Here is a 25,174-nt window from a genome sequence, read left to right as displayed (position 1 = left end):
CGGCATAAAGCGCTATATAAATATCTACATTTATTTATGATGTCAATATTGTAAAGCAGGTGGAATCCAAAAGATAGTTAGAAAAAGGTCTCAATCTCATTAGCCATAGTAGCTTACTGTGAGTGTTGCGTCTGGGTAAACACTTCTATTTGCAGTCGAATGTCACTTTATGAATATGTTGCTATTTTTAAAGTACAATTCCAGCATCCCACAGGGGGGAGAGGGGGAGACTTCTCAGGGACCCCCTTGGCTGCCAACCCACACTTTTCCCCACACTTGCCATATTTGGTGTATTTACAACATCTATATACTAATGTAGTAACTGGCCCCTAAAACGAATGACTAAATTTAGTAGTTGGAAACCTTACGTCAACAGAGACCAATATCAGAACAGAACTTGGTCGCTACTGACAAGGTAAAAACTGTGTGTGAGCAAAGAAGCCGAATACAAACACTATGATCAACACGTATCAGACGACGATATAGGGCAGTGTACACACTTCAAGAAGGAATTACTTGACCTATTAAAGATGAATTTCATTACCAAATTGGAATATTATGTTGTTCCATCAATTCTCATGGAGCAATCAATTCTCACGGAGCAGTTAAGCAAACAGTGTTGTACACAAGTATCTACGTCATCACTCGGCTTGTTTGAACCATAAAAGTGTAGTTCTGCAGAAAACCGTCAAGAAAAGGATGTTCAGAATTTCATGTTTTTCCCAGTTGCACCAGAATTTATGTTGAGAAGTAGATTATTTGTTTTTACCTTGGGAAAGGAATAGGAAATGCCATTTTGTCACAATTTTTTAACAAGCAGATTAGATTTTATTGTGGTCGTTTCAAATTCAATATGATACACTGACATTTCTTTACATCCAAATAATCACCAAATAATCAAATTTGTCAGTTTAATTAGATAGTAAAAATTAGATTGCTCCTTTCACAAGTTAATAAGTTCATTTTGTGAATTATCCAATTGAATATGCATTTATGTTGCTATCTACTGTAGATATCCCAGACTTTGTGAATACTTCTCTCTTTAGTAAGCATAAACATTGAAATTGGTTTGTCTCGTAGACAGCCATGTTAAGTCTGATTTGCTCCATAGCACTACACAAGTCATGGCCCATGTTAGACCTTTCTTTAATGTCAGAAACATTTTTACAAAATTGGTTGGAAAGTTGCAAAAAAGAACCAAAAATGGACTATAAAAAGAAATTATGCATAGCACGTGGCAAAGTCTCATCTACAAAAGCATGTATCACATAGTATATCCATTCATTTTTCAGATTAATATATGTGACCAGCTCCAACAAAACCTGGAACAAGTCACCAGGCATATTTTTGAGTTATAGGCCTTTAAAGATGACATTCCCTCTTTTTCCTAGTATGTCCCTGTGGCCTTTTCATCAATTACCATTTCACATAGCAATGTTTTTTATCATCTTTAACTGTAGAGCTTAAAGTAGGTAATATTTGTAGAATTGATTGATGCAATTGAATTGCTTTAGTCTAAGACTAATGGGTAGATCCTGAACCAAAATAGTTCGTGTGAAAAGGTGGTTTTGAATTTCAAATACTGACTTGACATTAATCATAGACTGTGCCAACAGGCTGTACTGTTGAAAGCTTTGTAACATTATATGCTTTTCATGGCAATTGCAGCAAAGTGGCCACTTTTGTACTGGCCTATAGTATTTCCTAAATAAACTTGTCCACTAGAAAAAGATAAGTTTCAATCAAAGTCAACAAAATTGTTTTTTGTGTCTGTCAGCTAGAACATAAATTGGATGGCGGTAATTATATTATCAATTTTGAGAACAAATATTATATTGTGATATTAAAAGTGGGTGACCCGATTGACAGCCTCATCATCCTCTTTACCTCACCCATCCAAATGCAGATTTTTGTATCAGGTGAATGCCCACCCCAGTTCTTTGAGTCAACATGCTCAATTTAATACTACACACACTGGAGCACACACTTGATATGTCATTGACGTTAGTGCACATTTCATTGGACACAGCTTCAAATCGCTAGCATTCACTCAAAACGCTGATGCTTCTGTCACACTACACCGAATAGGTCTTCCGTACAAGAAACGGATGGTATTTTAGTAAATCCGTTGTTGTTCGTCAATGATCGCTTTATGTTCTTTTTATGTCCTGCTATCATCCGTCAAATGCGTTTCGTGTTAGGTGATGTTCGTTAAGTCCGCCGGCATGCACAAAACTTGAACGGAGTGTACCGAATACACATGTTCGGTATTTATCCGATGTGTGTTCGTATGGTGCTGAATATTGCCGGAGTTCGCTTCGCTCTCCTTTCGCTCATGTTCGTTCTTTGTTCGCTGCACTCGGCCCGTGTTCGCTGCAAATACGCTCCTGTGAGGCCTTCACCACGGATAGCATATTTTTGCATTCGGTGATGTACGCTGACCCAGACCGTGTTAGTGTCACACTACACCGGATCGGTCTTCCGTATAAGAAACGGATGGTATTTTAGCAAATCCGTTAGTGTTCGTCAATGTTCGTTTTATGTTCTTCATATGTCCTGCTATTATCCGCCAAATGCGCTTCGTGTTAGGTGATGTTTGTTTAGTCCGTCGACGATACGTTTCAAGTTTTGTGCATGCAAAAAACTTGAACGGAGTGTGCCGAATACACATGTTCGGAAGTTGTCCGATGTGTGTTCGTACAGTTCTGTATATATACCCTGGGTTTGTTCGTTATTCTTTCGCTTATATACCGCAGGTGTTTGCAAGGTTTCGCAGGCGCTTGTGCCGGATGTAGGCCTATGGCTAACATGTGCATCAATCATGGGGGGGTTCTGAAGGGTGTGTGACGCAATATCATATTTCCCCAGTACTTCAGTGACTGACAAGTAGAAAAAGGGGAAAGGAGAGAAAAAGAAAAGAAAGTGAGAAAAATTGAAGAGAGAAGAGAAGAGAAAAGTTAAATTGCATGTAATTTAGTAGGCCTATGCATGTAAGTACCCAGTAAACACAAAAACGTTTTAAAAACGTTTTAAATAAGTTATATTTTGGGTTTTGGTTTAGGTAAAAACGCTTTTAATAACATTAAAATGTCGGGTTATATAAAGGTCATGATCACGTTTTAAAACGTTTTGTATGAAAACACACTACAACAATATTTTTTAAATGTTTTCAAAAAATGTTATTTTAAACTATTATTGCAAACATTTTTGGCAAATATTTTGTCAATACTTAAATAACATTATGTTAAAATATTTGAACCCAGCAAACACAGAAATGTTCTTAAATGTATTTTTCAAAACCTTTTAATAACATTTAAATGTCGGGTTATATAAAGGTCATGAAAACGCTTTTAAAACGTTATTGCAAATATTTTGGGCAAACATTTTTGCAAAATATTTTTCAACCCCAAAATAACATTCTGTTTAGAATGTTTTGTATCAAGTTTTCAAGAATGTTTTTGGAATGTTATTAAAACGCTTTTTATGCCCTTTATATAACCCGACATTTAAACGTTTTCTGTAAAACATTTTTGTTTGCTGAGCAGTAGATTATCAAAAAATGCGTTTTAAGGTTATGAAAACGTTTATACTCTTAATATACCCTTTATATAACCCGACATTTAAACGTTTTCTGACAACCTTTTATAACCTTTTGCGAATGATGTCGAAAACGTTTTGTGTTTGCTGGGTAGTATTGAGCATGTTGAGGGAGGGGTACTTTCTGAAGGGTAGAGGACGCAATATCAAATTCCTACCAGTTTTAGTGATTGAAAGAAAAAAGAAGAGAAAACATGGAAAAGGTTAAATTGTATGTTATTGAGTAGGCCCAGGATAGTATATAGTAAGCCTAAGTTTAGGCCTGTGATTATTATAGGCAGTGCTTTAAATGTCGCTCCTTGGCCCAAAAGCCTGTGAAAATTACTGCCGGCCCGTCGATATGTAGGGCCCGTGACATTTTGTCACCAAAATCAGTATTTAAGACGGGCTTAGGTCTATTACTGACTTTAACATATCAATGCATGCTTTACCTGAAATTACGAGTCTGAAGTCTTATATCTTAAAATGTCAGTGGATCAGTGTAACATTTTAAATTTTGCAAATTCAGTTCGGGCCTTCTTTGTTTTTTGTTTAAGGCAATAATAGTGTAAAAATGATGCACCAAAAACAATTGTCCAAATTTTCCATTTTTAAAACTAAATTTTACACAATAGGCCCAGGCCTAATAGGCCCTACAGTCCCCATGCAAATGGGTTCAATAATTGGACCTATATTTTGAAAAATGGACAAGTCTTCCTTTTTGCTTCTGCTATGGACATCCACGTGTTATTTTTAAAACAATTGTTTATATTATACAATAATTGTGAAAACTTTTCAATGGCTTCAATTAGGCTTTCGTTTCACCAATTTGCGGCTGTTTCAAACTAAAATAGTACCCAATAATAGTTCTAAAATTGATCCAAAAAATGACAAATGGCTTCAATTGGGCCTTCATTGTCCAAAGGTTTCTCACCTCTATTGCCCCCGGACGCTGGTTGCCCTGATATATCAGATTTGTAGCACTTTTGTACTTATTAGCCAATATTTGACCATTTTCACAAAGTTTTCCTCCTTAAAAGTTGTCTTTCCCCACTTTGTTCACCCTCTGAAAAAGTGCTTGCTACGTCACTGTCTCTAAGGGGTCAAAACCCTCTCAAACACCCTCTCCTCCCCACTTTTCTGATAGTGTGGACGTCCCTGTTGGTGCCACATGCCACGGATTCGCCGGTTATTTGTCGGACGTTGAACGATTGAATATAAAACGCCTGCAGGATTATTAGCGGCCACAACGCATAGAGAGACGAACGGGAATCGGATCCCAAAATCCGGACATTTGTCGGACGTTGATCCCCAAATCCGGTCATTTGTCGGACGTTGAACGATCGAATATAAGACGCCTGCAGGATTATTAGCGCCACAACGCATAGAGAAAACGAACGGAATCGGACCCCCAAATCCGGTCATTTGTCGGACGTTGAACGATCGGATATAAGACGCCTGCAGGGTTATTAGCGGTCACAACGCATAGAGAGACGAACGGGAATCGTACCCAAAATCCCACCGAATCTTCTGCCGGACTGGTGATTTTTCCACCGAATAAAATATTTTTGTATTCGGTGATGTACGTTAATCCAGTCCGTCGTAATGTGACAGACCTATGATGCACACACTAAAGAGGCTGCATCTAGAAGCAAACATGAAACAGCTGCCTCAATGCGTTGACATCACTGCCACATCAGAGCAAAAAATGGACTATAGTTTGGTGGTACACCATATTACAAGTGGACCACTCACCTTTAAAATGCTACAAGAGCAACTTTTAGGCCTATTCTTTCAAACCCATATACTTTGAAAAGTGGCTCATTCTTGTATTATGGGGTCCAATGGTGTGACATACAGTCAAATTTTCAAAATTGAATATTAATGTCAAAAGTTAGCTTAAATTGAGTGGAATTATATACTCTTTCAAAATCTGCAAAATATTTTCAGCGATGATTGCCCAGAAATCTGTACGAAGCACATAACTGTGGAGAAATCACTCTAAAATGTCGCGCATAACCGGACACCAAACATGTTTTAACCCCTGCTAAACAAAAAAGTATTTGTTGTTTACAAATTACCCCATTTTCAAAAAATATAGCACATTTTGCATTTTTACATGTCGGTCATAACGTCACAAGCATAACGCTGGACACCAAAATATGTACTTTGCGCTTGCGCTGTCTTTGTTAACAGATGTTTTGTCGCTAACATTTCTTTCATAATACAATTTTAGTATACATCCTATTCACTCAATAAGACCAAAAAAAATAAGCAATGGTCATATATAAATGAAACTAACAGGCAACCAGATGTAGATGATCTTTTTTGTCACAAGTGGTGTCCATGATTTTCGAGACCTTACATGTAATAAAAATTAAAAATAGCTGTTAACAATTTCTTTTTTGAAAGTTTTTAGTAATAACCCACTTGTTTTGTATAAAAAATTACAAATAGGCCAAATACCTGTTACAGTTTTCAAAATTCAGGGCAAATTATGTGTCGGTCATAACCGGACACCATTGGACCCCATAATACAAGAATGAGCCAAGTATCCAATTTAATTTCAACCTCAAATTCAATTACGACACAAGATGTGGTTGTTTACACTATTGGTTTATTGAAGTCATCTTCAGGGAACTTTGATTATGATTTTTTTTTCGTGCAGCTCTAGTCCTATTCAGCTGACACAGTGAAAACATTTGACAAAGTTGACTAAAGACACTTCTAAGCAAGATCTAAATAACAATGGGCAGTTCCAGTTGAAATCCACACTACCTGTGTGGAAGATTTTGGAAATATCTTCCACAGGGGGAGTATGGATTTCAAATGTAATTGGTCAGAGTTAATCATTTCGAAACCCATACTCCCCCTGTATTATGGCTTTACCTATATCTTCCACAACTGGAGTGAGTATTGCAAATGGAAGTTACCCAATTATCTATTCTATTCAATACCCATACTCCCTCTGTGGAAGACTTTAGCTAAATCTTCCACAGGGGTAATGTGGATTTTAAATGGAATTGCCCAATTCAATAGAAATCTTGGTATTGAATTCAACAGAATACAATAGTGACCCAGTTGACAGTGAATTGTGACTTAGGACTAGAGATAATGGGTCTTGGGTTTCCTGCTAAGTGCTAATATTATAGTTCAAGCCAAAAACAATGGTTTTGTTACTCTCAACAACTGACCCTAAAACTCTTTTGTTTTTGTGCTTGGCGATTTTGGGAGTTTCATATGATGAAAAATATCTGGTTGCATTGGGTTGTGGTCTCTATGTCCCCTACACAGAATTGTGTTGGGATGAAAACAATTGCAATATTTCCTGGTCAGGTCAGATTTGATGTTAATGGCAAGTGGGGGGCCAGATAAGAGACAATTTGCCTTGCAGGGCTCTAGTCCAGAGTCCACTCTGTAGATAACAGACAATAGCTTATGACGTCATCATAAATCTTGTTACAGACATCGCCACTGTTTTCCATCTCATCAAATAGTGAAGTAATTGGAATCTAATCCCTTTCCTCATCCATATGTTATTGGGTACTTATCAGGTATTACTGTGAATGTAAGAGATGTATAATGGCCTGTGAAAGGTATCCCTTGGATGGTGAAGCCTGGTATTCCATTTGAGATCTCCTCCTCATTAACGGTGATTATCGGATGTAACACTATCTTCTGATGAAGTCAATAAGTGATATTGCCACATGGCAGCTACCTCATGCAAATTACAACTCTTAAATGCTACCAATGTGATTTACTTCATAACATTTATGTATTGTTTTTGTTTACTTAACCAAAAAATTTAAGTTGTTATTATCTACAATCATCTTTGTCATCAATGTTTATTGTTATTGTCCCTCCTTCGACCTCCTGCTCCTTATGTTCCTTTTCATCTTTCTTCTCTTTCTCCTTCTCCCACTCTCTTCCTCCACATCTTCATCATTGTTATCATCAATGTCCACCTCACACCACCATCATCATCATTATTATCATATCATCACCACCTTTTTTTGTTTTTCCATATATCATCACCACCTGTTCAGCTAGAGTATTTTTGGTACAGTTTACTAGTGTATGCAATTTTGTTAGGGTAGCCAGAACTTGTTGCAATGACATCTGTAAACATAACAACAACAATGAACATGCATGAAACAGCAGAAGCAGTTTATAATGAATATTTAAACATGAGAGTTCATGCAGCCAATGTAGGTCTGCAAGAATTATATAATATTGAATGGCTTTGAGTGTGATACAAGAATATATTGCACGAGATAGAAAAATATTGCACGAGTCGAAGACGAGTGCAATATTTTTCTATCGAAAGTGCAATATATTCTTGTATCACACTAAAATAAGCCATTCAATATTATTATTATTATTTATATCAGGCTTTTGCTATGCGGTAAAATGAATTTAAGCTTAGCCACCGGGTTTAACCAATGTGTAGGCCTATGGTAATGTAAGCTTACCTTTTGACCTTCTTGTTTTCTGCTCTTTACTCTCCAGAGACAATTTCGGAATAATTATATAGGTTTATTTGTAGGCCTAGATGTGGATTATATTTCCTAAGGTTATCATCATCCAGAATTGTCGCTAATTTTCAATGTTTATACCGTCATTTAAATATCCTGTGAGCCGTTACGGTGTCTGTATTGTTGTGCTGTTGTATCATGACGCCGTGTTGGTGCTGTCACCATGGTAACGCCAGTGACGCGATACGCTGCATAATATTAAAAAAAATATTGTATTGCATCTGGTATTTTGCAAATATTGTACAATATACAGTTTTATTGTATCGCTCAAAAGCCTGATATAAATAATAATAAGAGTTATTTGACAAGTGAGTCTAGTCTGTGTGATGAGATGAAAGGTTGTAGTTTGAATTAACTGAAAATGGTGGATTTGTTTGTTTGGGAGTTCATACAAAGCATTATCTATGTCCTACCAAGATGTGATGAAAGAGAGAACTAAATTCTTCTGTATCCTGATGAATGAGATATTTTTTTTATCTTGCCAAGGTTTCTAATCTGGAACTTAACAATAGAGGAAACAAAAGAAATCATTTTGGAGCCCATGTGGGCACCAGATTGAAAACCTGTTTTACTGGAGGAGAAATGTTTAGAGTCACCAATCCGGATAAGCAAATCAGTCATTTTATTGAGCATTTATAAGATGAATGTAGCTTTATTGTCATTGAGTTTAAGGTACATGTAATAGAGGTTATCCACTTTACTCATGTGTAACTTATAACAAAAGGCGCTGGTTCCCGTAGTATTCCTCATTCAAACCAATTCAATGCATGACCTCGAAGTTACCATGACCATGACATGCATGAATTTGGTGGGCTATTTTGAAACAGTCATGGTTGCACATGCAGGTACTTCTTTTGAAAGTCCTAAACAAGGTATAGCAGTCGCTGATAGGATATACAACTTAAAAAACATGGATAACCTATATTGTTCTCCATCCCTTTACGGATCTCTTCAATGAATGTCTCTAAAGATGTAAATCTTTGGCTTTCTGGGATGCATCAAATGATCGAATAAACAATTCTTCTTTAACCAGGAGCTGGGAGATTCTGTAGACCCAGCAAACACAAAATGTTTTCGACATCATTCACAAAAGGTTAGAAAACGTTGCCAGAAAACATTTAAATGTCAGATTATATAAAGGACATAAAGGGCATAAAATGTTTTAATAACATTCAAAATATTTACATAATATTGAATGGCTTTGAGTGTGATACAAGAATATATTGACGAGATAGAAAAATATTGCACGAGTCAAGACGAGTGCAATATTTTTCTATCGAAAGTGCAATATATTCTTGTATCACACTAAAATAAGCCATTCAATATTATTATTATTATTTATATCAGGCTTTTGCTATGCGGTAAGATGAAAATTTAAGCTTACCTAGCCACCGGTTTAACCAATGTGTATTGTAAATGTAAGCTTACCTTTTGACCTTCTTGTTTTCTGCTCTTTACTCCCCAAAGACAATTTCGAATAATTATATATATAGGTTTATTTGTAGATGTGGATTATATTTCCTAAAATTATCATCATCCAGAACTGCCGCGAATTAAGTTTGTGATTTTACTTGTTTATACAGTACGAAATCTCCTGTGAGCCATTACGATGTCTGTAATGTATTGTTGTGCTGTTGTATCATGACGCGTGTTGGTGCAGTCACCATGGTAACGCGTGACGCGTACACGATACGCGTACAATATTCAAGAAATATTGTATTGGATCCGGTATTTTGAAAATATTGTACAATATACAGTTTTATTGTATCGCTCAAAAGCCTGATATAAATAATAATAATAATTGATATCCTACTGCAAATATTCTAACTTACAGTAATGTTTTGTGTTGACAAAATATTTGGCAAAAAATGTTTGCAAAAAATATTTTACAATAACATTTTCAAAATATTGTTGTAGTGTGTTTTCATACAAAAGGTTTTTAAATATTTCCACGACCTTTATATAACCCAGCATTTAATATTTTTTAAACGTTTTTATCTAAACCAAAACCCAAACTATAACATGTTTAAAACGTTTTATAAACCTTTTTGTGTTTGCTGGGGAGATATATATGAAAGCCACTCTGCAAATGTCAACTCTGTAGAAGTCTCATTCATAATTGTCTTACAAACTACTTTTTAACTTGAAATAACAATGAAAATTGAAGTATATATTACGTAGAGTGTGTGATGGGCTGCATAATGCCTATTGAAGTATCAGATATTAGCTCCTTATCTATGTTGTAAAAAAAATGTTCAAAAATAGTTTTAAAAACTTAATGCAAATCATTCTAATATCATACTATCTATATAAGTGTCTATATTTTACAATAACATTTTGACAATATTTTTAAAATGTTATTGTAGTGTTTTTTCATATAAAATGTTTTAAAAACATTTTCATAACCTTTATATAAACCCAACATTTAAATGTTAAAATGAAAAACCAAAACACCTTTATAACGTTTATATTTGGAAAATACTGTTGTGTTTGGTGGGTATTAGAAATAAAATGGCGTCTCGATAGTGTGTACGTCAGGTGCTGATCATCACTGAGTCAATTTTATTTTAATATGATCAATGTCGTGCCACCTTATTAAACTGTTTCATATTCTAATTTCTGATTGCCTGAGGAACATTTTAGTGAATTTTCTAGCTAAATGGATACCAGACAGAGGAGAAATCAAAGCAAGAAACTCAACGACAAGGAGGGAACTTTAAACGCTAGCCAGTCTACCATGGCGACGCCGGTTTCTACAGCCAGTGCGAGCGCCGTGGCTAGCATGGTCACCACGTTGACCAACGAAGTGGTATCACCACCATTACAATCAACCGAACAATCACCCGGTATTGATAAGTCTATCACGGGGTCTACCAAGCGTGAAAAGTTCGAAGAATCTGTTATGAAGTCGTTGCAGACAATAATTGATGGACAATTAAAACTACGAAACGACATGGAAGCGTTCAAAACTGATATCACAAAATCTGTGGAATATCAAGGACTTGAAATAAAGGACCTACAAGACAAAACGAAAATGATAGATGAAGACATCACCGTGTAAAGACGAAAGTTGACAATGCATGTGATCGATTTTCCAACACAGAAAACACATATCAGATGTTTTCTATGAGGTAAACCGTGTTGAACGGTCAACGCGTAGAAACAATATTCGCATCATAGGCTACCCTGAACACCCAGGAGAAAATATCATAGCAATTGTGGATGACATTCTCATATCTAAGTTTGGATTTGAGCAGGGGAATGTTGAGATCGAGCGTGCCAATCGTGACGGCAAACCGTATCGTGGTAAAGGGACCCCGTCCCCGACACATTCTGATCAAACTTTTACGCTTTTAGAGACAAAGTAATCATTCTACAGAGTTGGAGACAGGCATTGAAGGGTGAATCCTTTAGAGTTGCCGAAGATCTGACAAAAATAGACTTGGAAGAAAAGCAAAGATGGTCTCAAGATGTGCAGGAGTTGTACAAGAGAGGTGTCAAACTACGCTTCACCGGTGGTATGTGGCAAGACCGTCAAGGAAAACTGGCACCATTCTATCAGAGAAGTCCAGAACCAGGAGGTGAAGTAGGCCTGGATGAAAGTGAAAGCTTATTTGATACAAAATATAAATAGATAAATGAAAAACAACTGTTTCTCTCAAGCAAGTACTGATGAATTTAATCATTGAGATAAGCTAAAACATAGCTAATATAATTATGTTTGAGGCGAACACACTTGTAAAATATGTATAAAAAATGTTATCTCAGGATAAAACTAATGCCTTGTTCTGTAATGAGTAAAATTGTTTCCAAGAAATGAAATGAAAAAATCTCTGTCACCTCAGATATGAAGTGAGAAATTTATTTATCTTTTTTGATATTTTATTTAGTGTTGGCGCTTCTAACATAGTTATTAATTGTTATTAATGACGATACGCATATATTTGTTGTGAAATATTATTATTTACTATAAATCAATGAAATAGACTGTGCATAATGAAACCACAAAAAACGAACTTCAAAGCACTTCTGAAAAAATTATTTAAATAAATATATTATAAAAAAAAAATATATGAACACAAAACAAAACAAAAAAGAAATTAAAAAAAAAAAATCAACAAAAAAACCCAAATAATAGGCCTAATAATAATATCTTTTGTGGCCAAGTATTTCTTCTTTCCTTTCAATGAACTCTGTGGTGATCATGCATTGGTTTTATGACTTTTTTGTCAAATTGAATTTTTGTTTCCTTTGATTTATTGTATTTCAAGCTTTTGGTGGGTTTTAAATTTTTTTTCTTCTTGTTGTACTTTGTAAATGTCGTCTCTGTGCAGTGTGTCTCAAAACTGTAAAGAAAAATCAAAGGAAATTGCTATGTTCTATTTGTAAAAAATATGTCCACAAATGTTGTAGTGATGTGACTGCCAAGGAATTTAGTAAGAAAATAGATACCAAATATTGGCACTGTATAAAATGTAATGATCTAATTGCCCTCCCGTTTAATCATTTTGTAGATGAAAGAGAATATCTATTAGAATTGTATAATATGTCACTAAATAGCGATGTGAAATCGACAGATTTTATAGAGAAAAATATGAACATCTTGTATTTAATCCATTAAAGGATATACCAAGTGATATTTACAATACTCTATGTAATAGCAATTCCGATTACTATTTAGAAGATAATATTGATGAAGTAAACAAGAAAATCAATGGTAATAATCTTTCTATGTTAAATGCAAATATAAGGAGCATGAACAAAAACTTCGACAAATTCAAAGACTTCTTACATAGTTGTAATATTCATTTTAATATTATAGGCCTTGTCGAAACGTGGTTGAAAGATAAACCTCTTGAGTATTATCAATTAGATGGTTTTAATTTGGAACTCACAAATCGACAAAACAATCGACATGAACGAGATGGTGGTGTAGGCCTATACATTGAAGATGGTTTAAAATATACTGTAAGAACTGATCTGAGCCAGGTAAAGCACCCTATGAATACTGAAACCTTGTTTATTGAAATAGAGCGTAAAAATCAAAAAATGTAATTATTGGCATTGTATATAGATCGCCAGATCAAGATATAAATGAGTTTAATCAATTTGCTGATAACATATTAGCCAATGTTACTAAACATGAAAACAAACTTCTGTATATAATGGGTGACTTTAATATTAATTTGTTGAATGAGGACATCCATACACTTACTTCTGACTTCATTAGTGTAATGACAAGTCACTCTTTGTATCCTAGCATTACTAAACCAACCCGAATTACTTCAAAATCAGCAACGCTTATTGACAATATATTTACTAACTCCCATACAAAGCAAATTGCTGGTATTATTCTAACTGACATTAGTGATCATTTACCAATTTTCATCTCAACAAATCTATCGATATATCAAAACGATGTAACCCATACCAATGTAGAAGTTAGACAGATAAATGATCAAAATGTACAAGTTTTTTAAAACAAATTGAGTTGCGTTGATTGGGATATTGTTTGCTCATCAGAAGATGTCAATGTATCATACACTTCCTTCCTTGATAAGTTTAATCAATTGTACGATGAGACTTTTCCAAAAAAGAAATTGAAAAAAACATACTAGAAAAAACAAACCAAAATCACCTTGGATAACATTTTCATTGTTGAAGTGTATTCAGAGAAAGAATATTTTGTATAAAAAATCACTAAATAAACCAACTGAAGGTAATATCCAAAAGTACAAAATGTACAGAAACAAACTAAATAGTTTACTTAGATTGGCGAAAACAAAATTACTTTAGTACCTTATTAAAAAAAGAAAAATACAATATGAGAAATACATGGAAAATTCTTAACTCAATTATTAGGTCTTCACGAAAATCAATTTCTGATAAATTTGTACAAAATGGAAAAACAATTACAGATCCAAAACAAATTGCTAATGAATTTAACAAGTATTTCGCTAACATAGGTCCTTCATTATCTTCTAGTATCAAACATACTGGAAGCGATTATAACACTTACCTTAAGAAAACTTATTTCAGTGCTACTTGTTTTTTAAAACCAACGGAAGAAGATGAAATAACTAAAATAATAGGTAAACTTGGAAGCAAAAAGAGTCAGGGTCATGATAATATAAAATCTGATATTGTAAAACAAATTGCAAATGAAATTTCCTACCCCTAAAAATACTTTTTAACCAATCTCTTGGTAGTGGAGTTGTTCCAAACGATTTAAAGATAGCTAAAGTTGTGCCCATTTACAAAAGGACAACCCTGAAATATTTGGTAATTACAGACCTGTTTCTGTGTTACCGTGTTTTTCCAAAATATTGGAACGTATTATGCACAATAGATGTTATAAATTTTTAACCAAAAATAACATCCTGTACAAAAAACAATATGGTTTTCAAACAAGCATGCTACATATATGGCTGTTCTGGATTTTGTAAAAGACATAAGTGAGGCTATAGATAATGATCGTATAATAATGTTGTGTCATCTAATGAAAATGTAATTTGTGGTGTGCCCCAGGGTTCAATACTGGGGCCATTACTTTTCATAATTTATATGAATGATATTTGTTTTACATCCAAATTATTATCATTTATTTTATTTGCTGACTTACACAACTGTATTTCATACTGATCGTGATGTAAATGTGCTTTATGATACAATGAACTGTGAGTTAAAAGAAGTATGCAATTGGTTCAAATGCAATAAATTATCACTCAATGCATCAAAAACAAACCTTATGCTTATAGGAACAGCATATCGAACAAAACACGCTCAAATAAATGCTGATATCCACTTAGATGGTTGTAAATTAACTCGTGTTTCTACTGCAAAATTCTTAGGTATAACAATTGATGAGAATTTGACGTGGAAATCACAGATAAATGAAATTTATAAGGTGTGTTCGAGAAATATAGGTGTCTTAAATAAAGTTAAGCACTTCTTGCCAAAACAATCATTGTATCAATTGTACTGCTCCCTAATTTTGCCTTATATGACCTATGGAATATTGTTGTGGGGTAATGCCAGCAAAGAGTACCTTGTGAAAATTTTTAAACTTCAAAAAAGGGCTTTAAGAATCATCTCTAATAGCTCTTATCTATGCCATACAAAGCCTTTGTTTGAAAACTACAATACCTTAAATATTTTCGAATTGTACAACAAAGAACTGGGTATATTTATGTTTAAGTATAAAACTGGTTTACTTCCTCAATCATTTGATAATTTATTTACAGAATTGGAAAGTATTCACAAATATGATACGAGAAACAAGACTGATTACAGACTCGAAATACACAAAATTAAATCTGTATTAACTTTGGGACCGAAACTTTGGAACTCGTTCCCCATGATATTAAAGCTGCTCGAAATTTAAATTCTTTTAAAAAGCGCTTTGTCGTCTTTTCTCATGGAGAAAAATCTAAGCATATAATATATCTTTGTTGTAAATTATGTATCAGTATTTGGTACATGTATATAATTGGTTTAGAATTTGTTTGAACTATTTTTCTTATCACATCCGTAATTTTGACTTATTGATCAAATGATTTATTTTTGTGAGTTATTTTCCTACATTACCTTGCTTTTGTTGCTTGAGACATCTGTTTGTGTGTGTGTGTAAATGTATGTATCTGTATTTGAGTGTAATTCTTAATTTCTGTAATTCTAGTATTATATTAATTAACCTAATATTTCTTTTAAGGTGGTGTAACGCTCAATTCAGGCTTTTGCCTTTTGTTACATCTCCGCCATCTTTTTTAAATTCTATTTTGCCGTTTTGTTAAATTTACTTGCATGTATTTTGATATGATGGAAATAAATAAAATATGTATGTATGTATGTATGATGCCCAACCCAGTTCCTTTGTGTCATACAATTGAGACCACAGTGTCAAAATTTCAATGTGCCAGATATGAATAACAATATGTTTGGACACACCTAGCCTCTATAGTACTATAAAAAGCAATAATTCCTTGTTTTTAAAACAAGTATCAATATATAAAAGTATGCAGGAGATAATCAATTGTTTCCCCTTGAGCATCATGACCTTGAACAAGTGTTTGAACTGTAATCAAATCATTGTCTTCATTTGAACTTGTATTACTGATAGTACTGCCACAGATGATTTTGATAATCAATGGTCAGTTCTGCCCACAATCAATCAATAATAGTGAAGTAATAGTTCCAGGCTCAAAAGGGTGGGATAGGTTGAAGATAAGAATGAGAAAATTAAAGCAACTTAAAATGATTATTTGTTTTTATTGCGCTGAGCGATGTCTAAAAACAAGTGTGCCTTCTACTGCTAGCCATACAGACATTATGGCAAACATCACAAAACAAAGTAGTACTTATTACCAGGCTAAGTGTACTGTTATCAATAAGTAAGTGTTTTCCCGAGTCAGTTCCCAGTCTAGCTGTTCTAAGGAGGCAATATCATGGTAGTTTGTACTGTTTGGAGGGGAAACCCCAAGTCAGTTACCAGCCTGGCTTTTTAAATGGGACAACATCATGGTAGTTTGCCTTGATTGGAGGGGAAACCCCGAGTCAGTTACCTGCTTGGCTATTCCAAGGAGAAAACATCATTGTATTGCTAACATGAGCTTTCGTCACAACAACTCTGTGTCTTTTTCAAACTGATGGAAATTGGTTATTGATCTTGGTTGTCACATGACGAGGTAGCAATGTCATGTGACAGAACAGGTTCGTAAACCAGTGGTAGTTTGACCTATAACAGGCCAGCTTTTACAAGGGGGCAATATCATCGTAGTTTTTCTTGATTAGACGGGAACCCCTCAGTTACTAGCTTAGCTGTTCTAAGGAGACGATATCATTTTAGTTTGTTCTAATTAGAGGGGGAACCCCAGCTTAGCTGTTGCAAGGGGGCAACATCATTGTAGTTTGTCCTGATTGGAGGAGAACCCTGAGTCAGTTACCAGCTTGGCTGTTCCAAGGGAGCACCCTCATGATACAAATGTAGTCTGTTTGCATGCATGAAAATTTGAAGATGATTCATGAAATTTTTCTTTCTACAGACCTTTAAGGAATGGTACAAATTTGCGAAAATTTGATGTCGCAATGTGAAGTTCGATTCAGACTCCTAATCTCACCGCGATGCGATGCTTTTAAAACATTGCAGTATCGCGTAATGAAATTATAATGTACTGAAACTGTGGTATCGTGGCTGCGATGTGGAGTCTGCATCTCCTTTTATGCTCATTCTGGCGACCTTGATTTTCTAGCAGCCAATCACAAGTGTGCATGGTCGCGATACCGCAGCACGATGCAACATTGCTGATGAAATTTTCACGGCACAATGAGAATTTTCACCACCGAACTCATAAAAACTTGCTCAGATTTCACCGTGGCCACAATGTGGAGTCTGAATCCGACTTTAATGTGGCGGAAATATCATGCTTATATCAGAGTATATCCTAACCTTGAGCCTGAAGGAGTTTATTGTATAATATGAAGTATGTTAGAAATCTCCTTGACTGCAACCTTATGATTGATACTTCTTATCTTTATTACATTACCTTATACCTGTAACCTTGTGTTGCCTTCCATTTTGTGTTCTTCATATATTCATGAGTTGAGTGTAACTGCAATAATATGACTGCAGATGATGGATAATTTGTAATATCAAGGGATACAAAGGCCTTGTGTACAAGGAGCAAGCCGATCTCCTTGCTGTAACTTATTAATAATAATTATAATATCAAGCATATTTGTGACCCATCACAAATACGGTGCTTTTCAGAAGCCTTAATGTAAGGATAATAATGAAAATGTGCACTTAAGGAATCGGATAGCAACATTTTTTAGGTATTTGGGGAAAAAATGTATATCTTCAATACGAAAGGTCAAAATTGTCAATGATGGTCGGCTTTTCCGCCCAGCTACATACACTTTACATACATACCATTAGATTTCTATGTTTCCTTTGAGGACTGTTAAATATCAAAAATATTAATTTTTAATAAAATTTGTATTATATCACAAATTTCAAAAAGTCAAAATTATTTGATATCATAAGGATATTCCACGTATTCAGAATGCAATTTGATGTGTCTGATGTGCTTTTTTGTCCCACAAAAATACTGTGCGAACGTTGCTATCTGATCCCTTAATAAAAATGATAAAGAATTTGCTCTGTATTTGTCACATAAAATCACTATTTTGCATCTAAACATAACTTGGTGAGAGGCCACTTTAAAGCAAAAGCAGCACTGTATCATGGTTAGGAAATATGTATTTTTTTGAGACAATGCAGTGTTTGGATACGATGGTGATATTTTTCCCTCTAGAAATCTAGAACATCTCTTCTGATGCAAGAAAATTTGAGTGAGGGTTGTTTTATTGGTAGTCACTTTCAGGAGTGAGTAAAAGTAATTTTACCAGTACCATGTAACAAGTTGCATATAATGAATAGACATTGTGTACATGACATGCATTAAAAGTAAAAAGATGAAGCATGCTGTAAAGAACAGGTATGAATTGAAAAGGTCTCAAACCCGGGTCTCAAGGGTCTCAACAGGCAGAATTCAATGGCAAACAAGTGAAACAAATGTTTTCCTTGCATTTACAATGAGTCAAGGATGTTTAACTCATTCTAAACTGCGCTCAAAAAGAAACTTATAATTTTTTACAACTTGTGAATCACAAGGTCATATCTTAAAATACTGTCAATCAAAATGAACCAAAATTACACACAGGATAACCTTAATACTCTACTCAAAACACATGTCAGTAACCAAGCAGTTGTCCAACTGACACAACAGCAAAATGCACTGTCATGGGACAGCTTCCTGGACTTCCTTCACTTTCACAACCCAACATTTGGCACCCAGGACAAAAAATCTGTGAGAATGTACACAAGATCCTTGCACAGATGATAAAACGGTGCTGCTTTCTGCTTTTCATACACTTTTTTCATGAAACAGGGCTGGGCTGTGAATGTGGTCCAGGAAGCTGTCCCATGTAAGTGCATTTTGCTGTTGTGTCAGTTGGATAACTGCTTGGTTACTGGCATGTGTTAAGAGTAGAGCTTTGAAGTAAATCTGTGTGTAATTTTGGTTCAATTTGATGCACAGGATTTCAAGATATGACCTTGTGAAAAATTATAAGTTTCTTTTTGAGCTCAGTTTATTACGAGCTATTTGGTAAGCTATCACAAAATTGGAAACTGAAAAGATAAAAAAGAACATCCAAATTTTGACATTGGAAGAAAACTGTACATGTAACTTGGAACCATACTAAAAATAACAAAATTAAGCTTTCCTTCCTTAAAAACAACAAAATTGGCCAATTTAATTGCTCACTGTGTATGTGGTGAAATTAAATTTCAGTTAAAGTTTGAAGTGGTGGATTTCTTGCTTGTATAATGCACACAACATAAACATAATATGGCATGGTGGAGATGCTTGAAGGGGTTTATGCTTAAACTGATATAGTTGATAAGGTTCCTAGAGCAAGGATAATATCACTGCAAGGTGGAGAGAATTGCCAGGGGTAGAAGATTAACGCTGTGATCCCCTTCAGCGCATCAGCAACACTAGGGAAGGGAAACGGTTAATGAACCTAAGATGTTATGCCTTAATCTGTAGAAAATTTTCAACTACTTTTGTAAGAATCCCTATGGGCAGATCACTTACCTCCGTAAATGCAAAAATTTGTACTGTCTGATAAATTCATGTGATAAATAAGAATTGATATCGTATGACCTTCAATTTTCATCAGATTGAAATAAAGAATAATCTTAAATGGATGGCTTTAATTGTAAAACCTGAGATAATATAATTTGGCTGTGCACATTCGGAGGGTTTACATAATGTCTCAGAGGGCAAATGAAAGAGTTACTGTATAATATGATATTGAAATGAAAATTTCATATTTTACTATTTAGTTCCTTATCTAACAATTAGACACTGACTTGGAGTGAAAGAAGCATTTGCTTTTGATTAGGTTTGTACATTTACGAGGAATGATTGATAAATTCACAGCCTAAGGTAGACGGAGATGAGTTATATTGTTTCGAAATGATATTATGTGCAGTTCAACCTATTGAATGATTACACAGAAAGTTTGAAGTAATTTTCTTTTCTTGTTTTTCTGTTAGAGATAATTGTACCTTGACAGTCAGCGGTTCCTGAGAATTGTCAATTCAGTCTCATGTGTGGCATGGTTGTGATGGTGACTGTCCTTTAGGATGGGGTCATATTCCAGGTTCTTGCCATGATGTTTGAATTTGGCAGCCCATGCTGGACGAAGGGGCATGCCTCCTTAAGTGTGGTCACCAAGTCTTTGTTGACCTCCTTGGGTGCTTCAAAGCCCTTGAGACCGAGGTAGCGGATGATGCTGCACAATGGCTGATTTTATTTTTCCATTTTTCTTAAATTTTCAAGATTTAATTCTCAAAAACAGCCGACTGTCAAGGTATAATTATCTCTAACAGAAAAACAAAAGATATTTACTTTAACTTTCTGTGTAATCATTAAAAGTAAGTTAACTGCACAGAATGTCAGTCAAAACTGTATAGCTCATCCAGCGTTCGAAATAGGGCCGGCCATTGGCCTGTAACTTTTTGGCCTGGCCGGTAACTTTTCTGACTGGCATCTAGTTGCCGTCCCGGCTGGCGGGTAACTTTTAAGGTCAAGCCCGGCTGGCCTGTAACTTTTTGAGGCATATTTCGAACACTGAGCTCATCTCCGTCTACTTCAGACCGCAAATTTATCAATCACCCCTTTGTCTTGATGCAATCCAATATGGCAGCTGTATCGCTTTCTCTTGTCATTTATTTATAACAAAGATGGTATTACTTGCTATCAGTTTGCATCTATCACATCTAAACTTAACCATCAAAGTTGGAAAATCCCTTGTAGCAAACCGAGAAGAGTTAAATGGTATAGATCCCTATCATTGTAAACTGGGAAATTGGAGGAGTATTTCATTATTTAGGTGAGCTTGTTAGAAATTGATTGTGGTTGCCATTGGCAGTATGATATTCCAGTTAAAATCCTTGCACCCCATATGGAAGACATGAACTTAATCTCAAACACAAGGGGTGTAGATTTCAAATGAAGTCACTGATTCAGGTAACCTCATTTGAAATTCACACTCCCTGTGTGGAAGATTAAGGTCTTGACTTCCATAGGAAGTGTATGGAATTCAACAGGAATAGCCCATCCAGTGATTCTATTCTCTTTCTGTAACACATAATGGTACCTGTTTAACTTGTGAAATTGAGTATGTCTCAAATAGATATACAGCCCGATTTTAATTTTAAGAAAAAATTTTGTAAAAGGTTTAATATCTAAAAATTATGTGTTAAACTTAAAGGAAACAAATTATGTGTTGACTTGTAAAGTTTAACATGTTTAATTATTTCCTTGATTTTTAAATAATTAAATTTTAATCAAATATTTTAACTGTCAGAGTGAATTTCTTTCCTATATTTCATCATATCCTGTAGCACATCAGTTGATTAAAATTGTATAGATAATAAATAAATTTTCCCATATAATTCAGGAATGGTAAAAAGGAGACACAGTTAAACTGCACATATGTACACTGGGGTTTTTTTTTTTTTTTTGGGGTAAATCCTTTTGTGTGATATTCAAATGATAAAGAAAATGAAAATTGGCAACCTTCCTGCATTAAATTACCTAATTTGTTTTTATGTGATTTCGTGTAACTCACAATATTATAATATAATTTTCTACATAGTTCATGTTAACATTGCAACAATCCATTACTATCATTACATCATTAACATAGACTATTTCTTATGTTTTTGTTTATATGCAGCGTGGTGACTATACTCCAAGAGCTGATGTGATACATGAAACCATGATGGTGATCCAACCACCAGTAGATGACTTTGATGGACTCGGACTACTCATTGAATACCTATGTCATGATATACCAACTTATTGGCTTGTCAAAGTGGATAGCACCAGAAATCATGGTAAGTGTTGGAAAACTACAAGCAGGATCACTCAAAGTGGGAAATTTTAATTATTGTATCTTTAAAAGTAATGATGATAAGGACATAAAAGTATACATTTTCAGAAAGGAAATGATGGAAGAAACCCAACTAACACGGCAGATTTCTGCAAAAAAATGCAGTTTTTGAAAAAAAAGTGCCAAATTTGAATTTCCATGCCAGGTTTTTTTTGTCCACCATAACAAATTACTCTAAATATCCAAATTTTACAAACATTTCATGTGTTCTAAAGACACAAAACTAGTAACGGATATATCAAATTTTAGAGTTTTTTTCTTCTTTTTAAAAATATACCTTAAAATATAAAAAATTTGGGCAAAATTGAAAAAAGACAAATGTTGATCCTAGTTGACCTATATTTTTAAAACAATGAAAAAATTCTAAAATTTAAGAAAAAGTGAAAAGTATTTTTTCACAGGACAAGCTATAGATTCAAAACTTGTCCTTACAAAGAGGGTATGCAGTGTTCAAGATTAATAAGGTATCAGTTTCCTACAAAACTCTTGTTTGTATAATTATGTTTAACAATTTTTTATGTTTATTTATAATTATGTTTTTTTACAATTATGTTTAACAATTTATCAATATGCATTTTTAAGTTTTGTGATATTAAAATATCTCAAAACTTTAAAATGCATATTGAGTGCCATTTTTCTTACCTTTTAATTAGAGGTGTTATTGACTGAATTTGATTATGTTATGCTGGAGATATGAATGAAGAGCCAATGTCTTAGAAAATGAAATTTACATGTATAGATGTTTGCCTCGTAATTTGATCATTTGCATTCATAGAGTACTCAATGAAATGACCTGATTTCAGTTTGTGCAAACACTTGTACAAACCAAGACTTGTGGAGACAATCAATATGATTCTCTGTGTAAGCAAGCTGAAAAACCTTTTGACTTAATCATAATATGACATTGTTTATTCATTAATCTAGTTTGCTGAATCAGTTGATAATAAAAGAATAATGAAATTAGCCTTTTCAATTGTTCTTGATATTTAGATTTATGTTAACAGAGTATTTTCAAGTATTATACCTTAACTTGTTTTGTGCACTATAGAAATTGTTATGTCTCAAAGCCCATGTGCGAGTTTGTTTTTCTTAGTGCATCCATGTCACTGAAACATCAAATTGATTTTTTTTTAATTTCTTTTTTTTTTTGCCATCAAATCAGGAATTTCTGTGATAAATTTGGAAGAAAAGTTACTCAATTCGAAACTCGCATTTGCTTAGGTATAAAACAATTGATATTTGTACTTCAATTGTGTAAATCAACCACAATTTTATGCAGTGTACTTTTAAACACTCAAAAATGACATCTTAACTCAAAATTAAGTTTCAAAAATCTTTAAAAAAAATAAAATAAAATGATATATTCAATATTATGCATGCAATGATCACTAATCACATAGAATTGATAAAAACTGTTTCCCTACAGCGAAGCATTGCAAAACTATAGTTTATAGAATGATGGTGATGATGATGATAGTCTCTATGGAGTCAAGCAACCATTTGATTATCGAGTAGCTTATACATGTCTGCCAGACATTTTTATCGTATCATCAATAAGTTTATTTCCCAAATGGTCCTTTGTAAATAGGGCAATACAGAAGAAGGAAAGTATAAAAATTAGATTAGATATATGCCTCTGAGTGTAACTGAGTGGTGTAAAAGTGTGAAAAGGCATGCTAAGTGTATTTGTATGACAGTTTTCTGTCTCAGTGCCGTGGATTTGAAAAGATACACCAGGGGTATAATCAGTCAGTACTTCAATACCTTTAGATAATTGTACGGTTTTGCTTGTAGTATTCTCTATGGTGTTACAGGAAATTGAGTCTGCAGCAAATTCAAAATATTGCTGCTCAGAGGTTGCTTGTTTTGAAAATGCAAACTCATGCCATATAACTGCTATCCTGAAAGAACTACACTTGCTTAAAGTTGCTTCCGCTTACATATAAAAAAAGAGCTTTTTGTTAAGATGTTGCTAATTGTATCACCAAATGTTATTGATTTTATATATGTTTAAGCAGTACTTCAAAAATAAACACCAGCTGATATATATAACTTGCTACATATGAGTCAAATTCAAACAAGCATCAGATTATTTACCATTTCTTCCTCAACATTTGCCATCAAATCATGAATTTCTGTGACAAATTTGGAAGAAAAGTTACTGGATTCGATACTTGCATTTGTTTAGATATAAAACAATTGATATTTGTACTTCAATTGTGTAAATCAACCACAATTTTATGCAGTGTACTTTTAAACGCCTGAAAATGATATCTTAATTCAAAATTAAGTTTCAAAAAAATCTTTTAAAAAAATAAGTAAAATGATATATTCAATATTATGCAATGATCACTAATCACATAGAATTTACAAAACCTGTTTCCCTACAGTAAAGCATTGCAAAACTCTAGATTATAGACTGATGGTGATGATGGTGATAGTCTCTATGGAGTCAAGCAACCATTTGATTATCGAGTAGCTTATACATGTTTGCCAGACATTTTTATCATATCATCAATAAGTTTATTTCCCAAATGGTCCTTTGTAAATAGGGCAATACAGAAGAAGGAACGTATAAAAATTAGATTAGATCCATGCCTCTGAGTGTAACTGAGTGGTGTAAAAGTGTGAAAAGGCATGCTAAGTGTATTTGTATGACAGTTTTCTGTCTCAGTGCCGTGGATTTGAAAAGATACACCAGGGGTATAATCAGTCGCTACTTCAATACCTTAAGACAATTCGTTCTGAAAATGCAAACTCATGCCATATAACTGCTATATCCGGAAAGAACTACACTTGCTTGAAGTTGCTTCCGTTTACATATAAAAAAAGGTTTTAGCTAAGATGTTGCTAATTGTATCACCAAATGTTATTGCTTTTATGCACTTCTTCAAAAATAAACACCAGCTAATATATAACTAGCTACATATGAGTCAAAATCAAACAAGCAACAGATTATTTGCTATTTCTACCCATCAGTTTAAAAACTGATCAATGTCTTGCAACAATTATAAACATGCTTTAAACATGGACCA

At 34.1% G+C, this 25,174-nt stretch overlaps 1 protein-coding gene across 1 annotated transcript in view; it reads left to right on the top strand.

Moving 5' to 3' along the window:
- Positions 1-25,174, top strand: part of LOC140155234 (integral membrane protein 2B-like) — a 219,720-nt gene that overhangs the window by 142,255 nt on the left and 52,291 nt on the right. Inside the window, exon 5 of the mRNA XM_072177988.1 lies at positions 21,924-22,083. Coding sequence (XP_072034089.1) covers positions 21,924-22,083 — 160 coding nt within the window. The remainder of the gene's footprint in view (positions 1-21,923; positions 22,084-25,174) is intronic.

This window comes from Amphiura filiformis, chromosome 6 (genome assembly GCF_039555335.1).
Source record: "Amphiura filiformis chromosome 6, Afil_fr2py, whole genome shotgun sequence".
Lineage (NCBI taxonomy): Eukaryota > Metazoa > Echinodermata > Ophiuroidea > Amphilepidida > Amphiuridae > Amphiura > Amphiura filiformis.
Note: the sequence above shows the minus strand (reverse complement) of the source record. Positions and strands in the feature narration are given on the sequence as shown.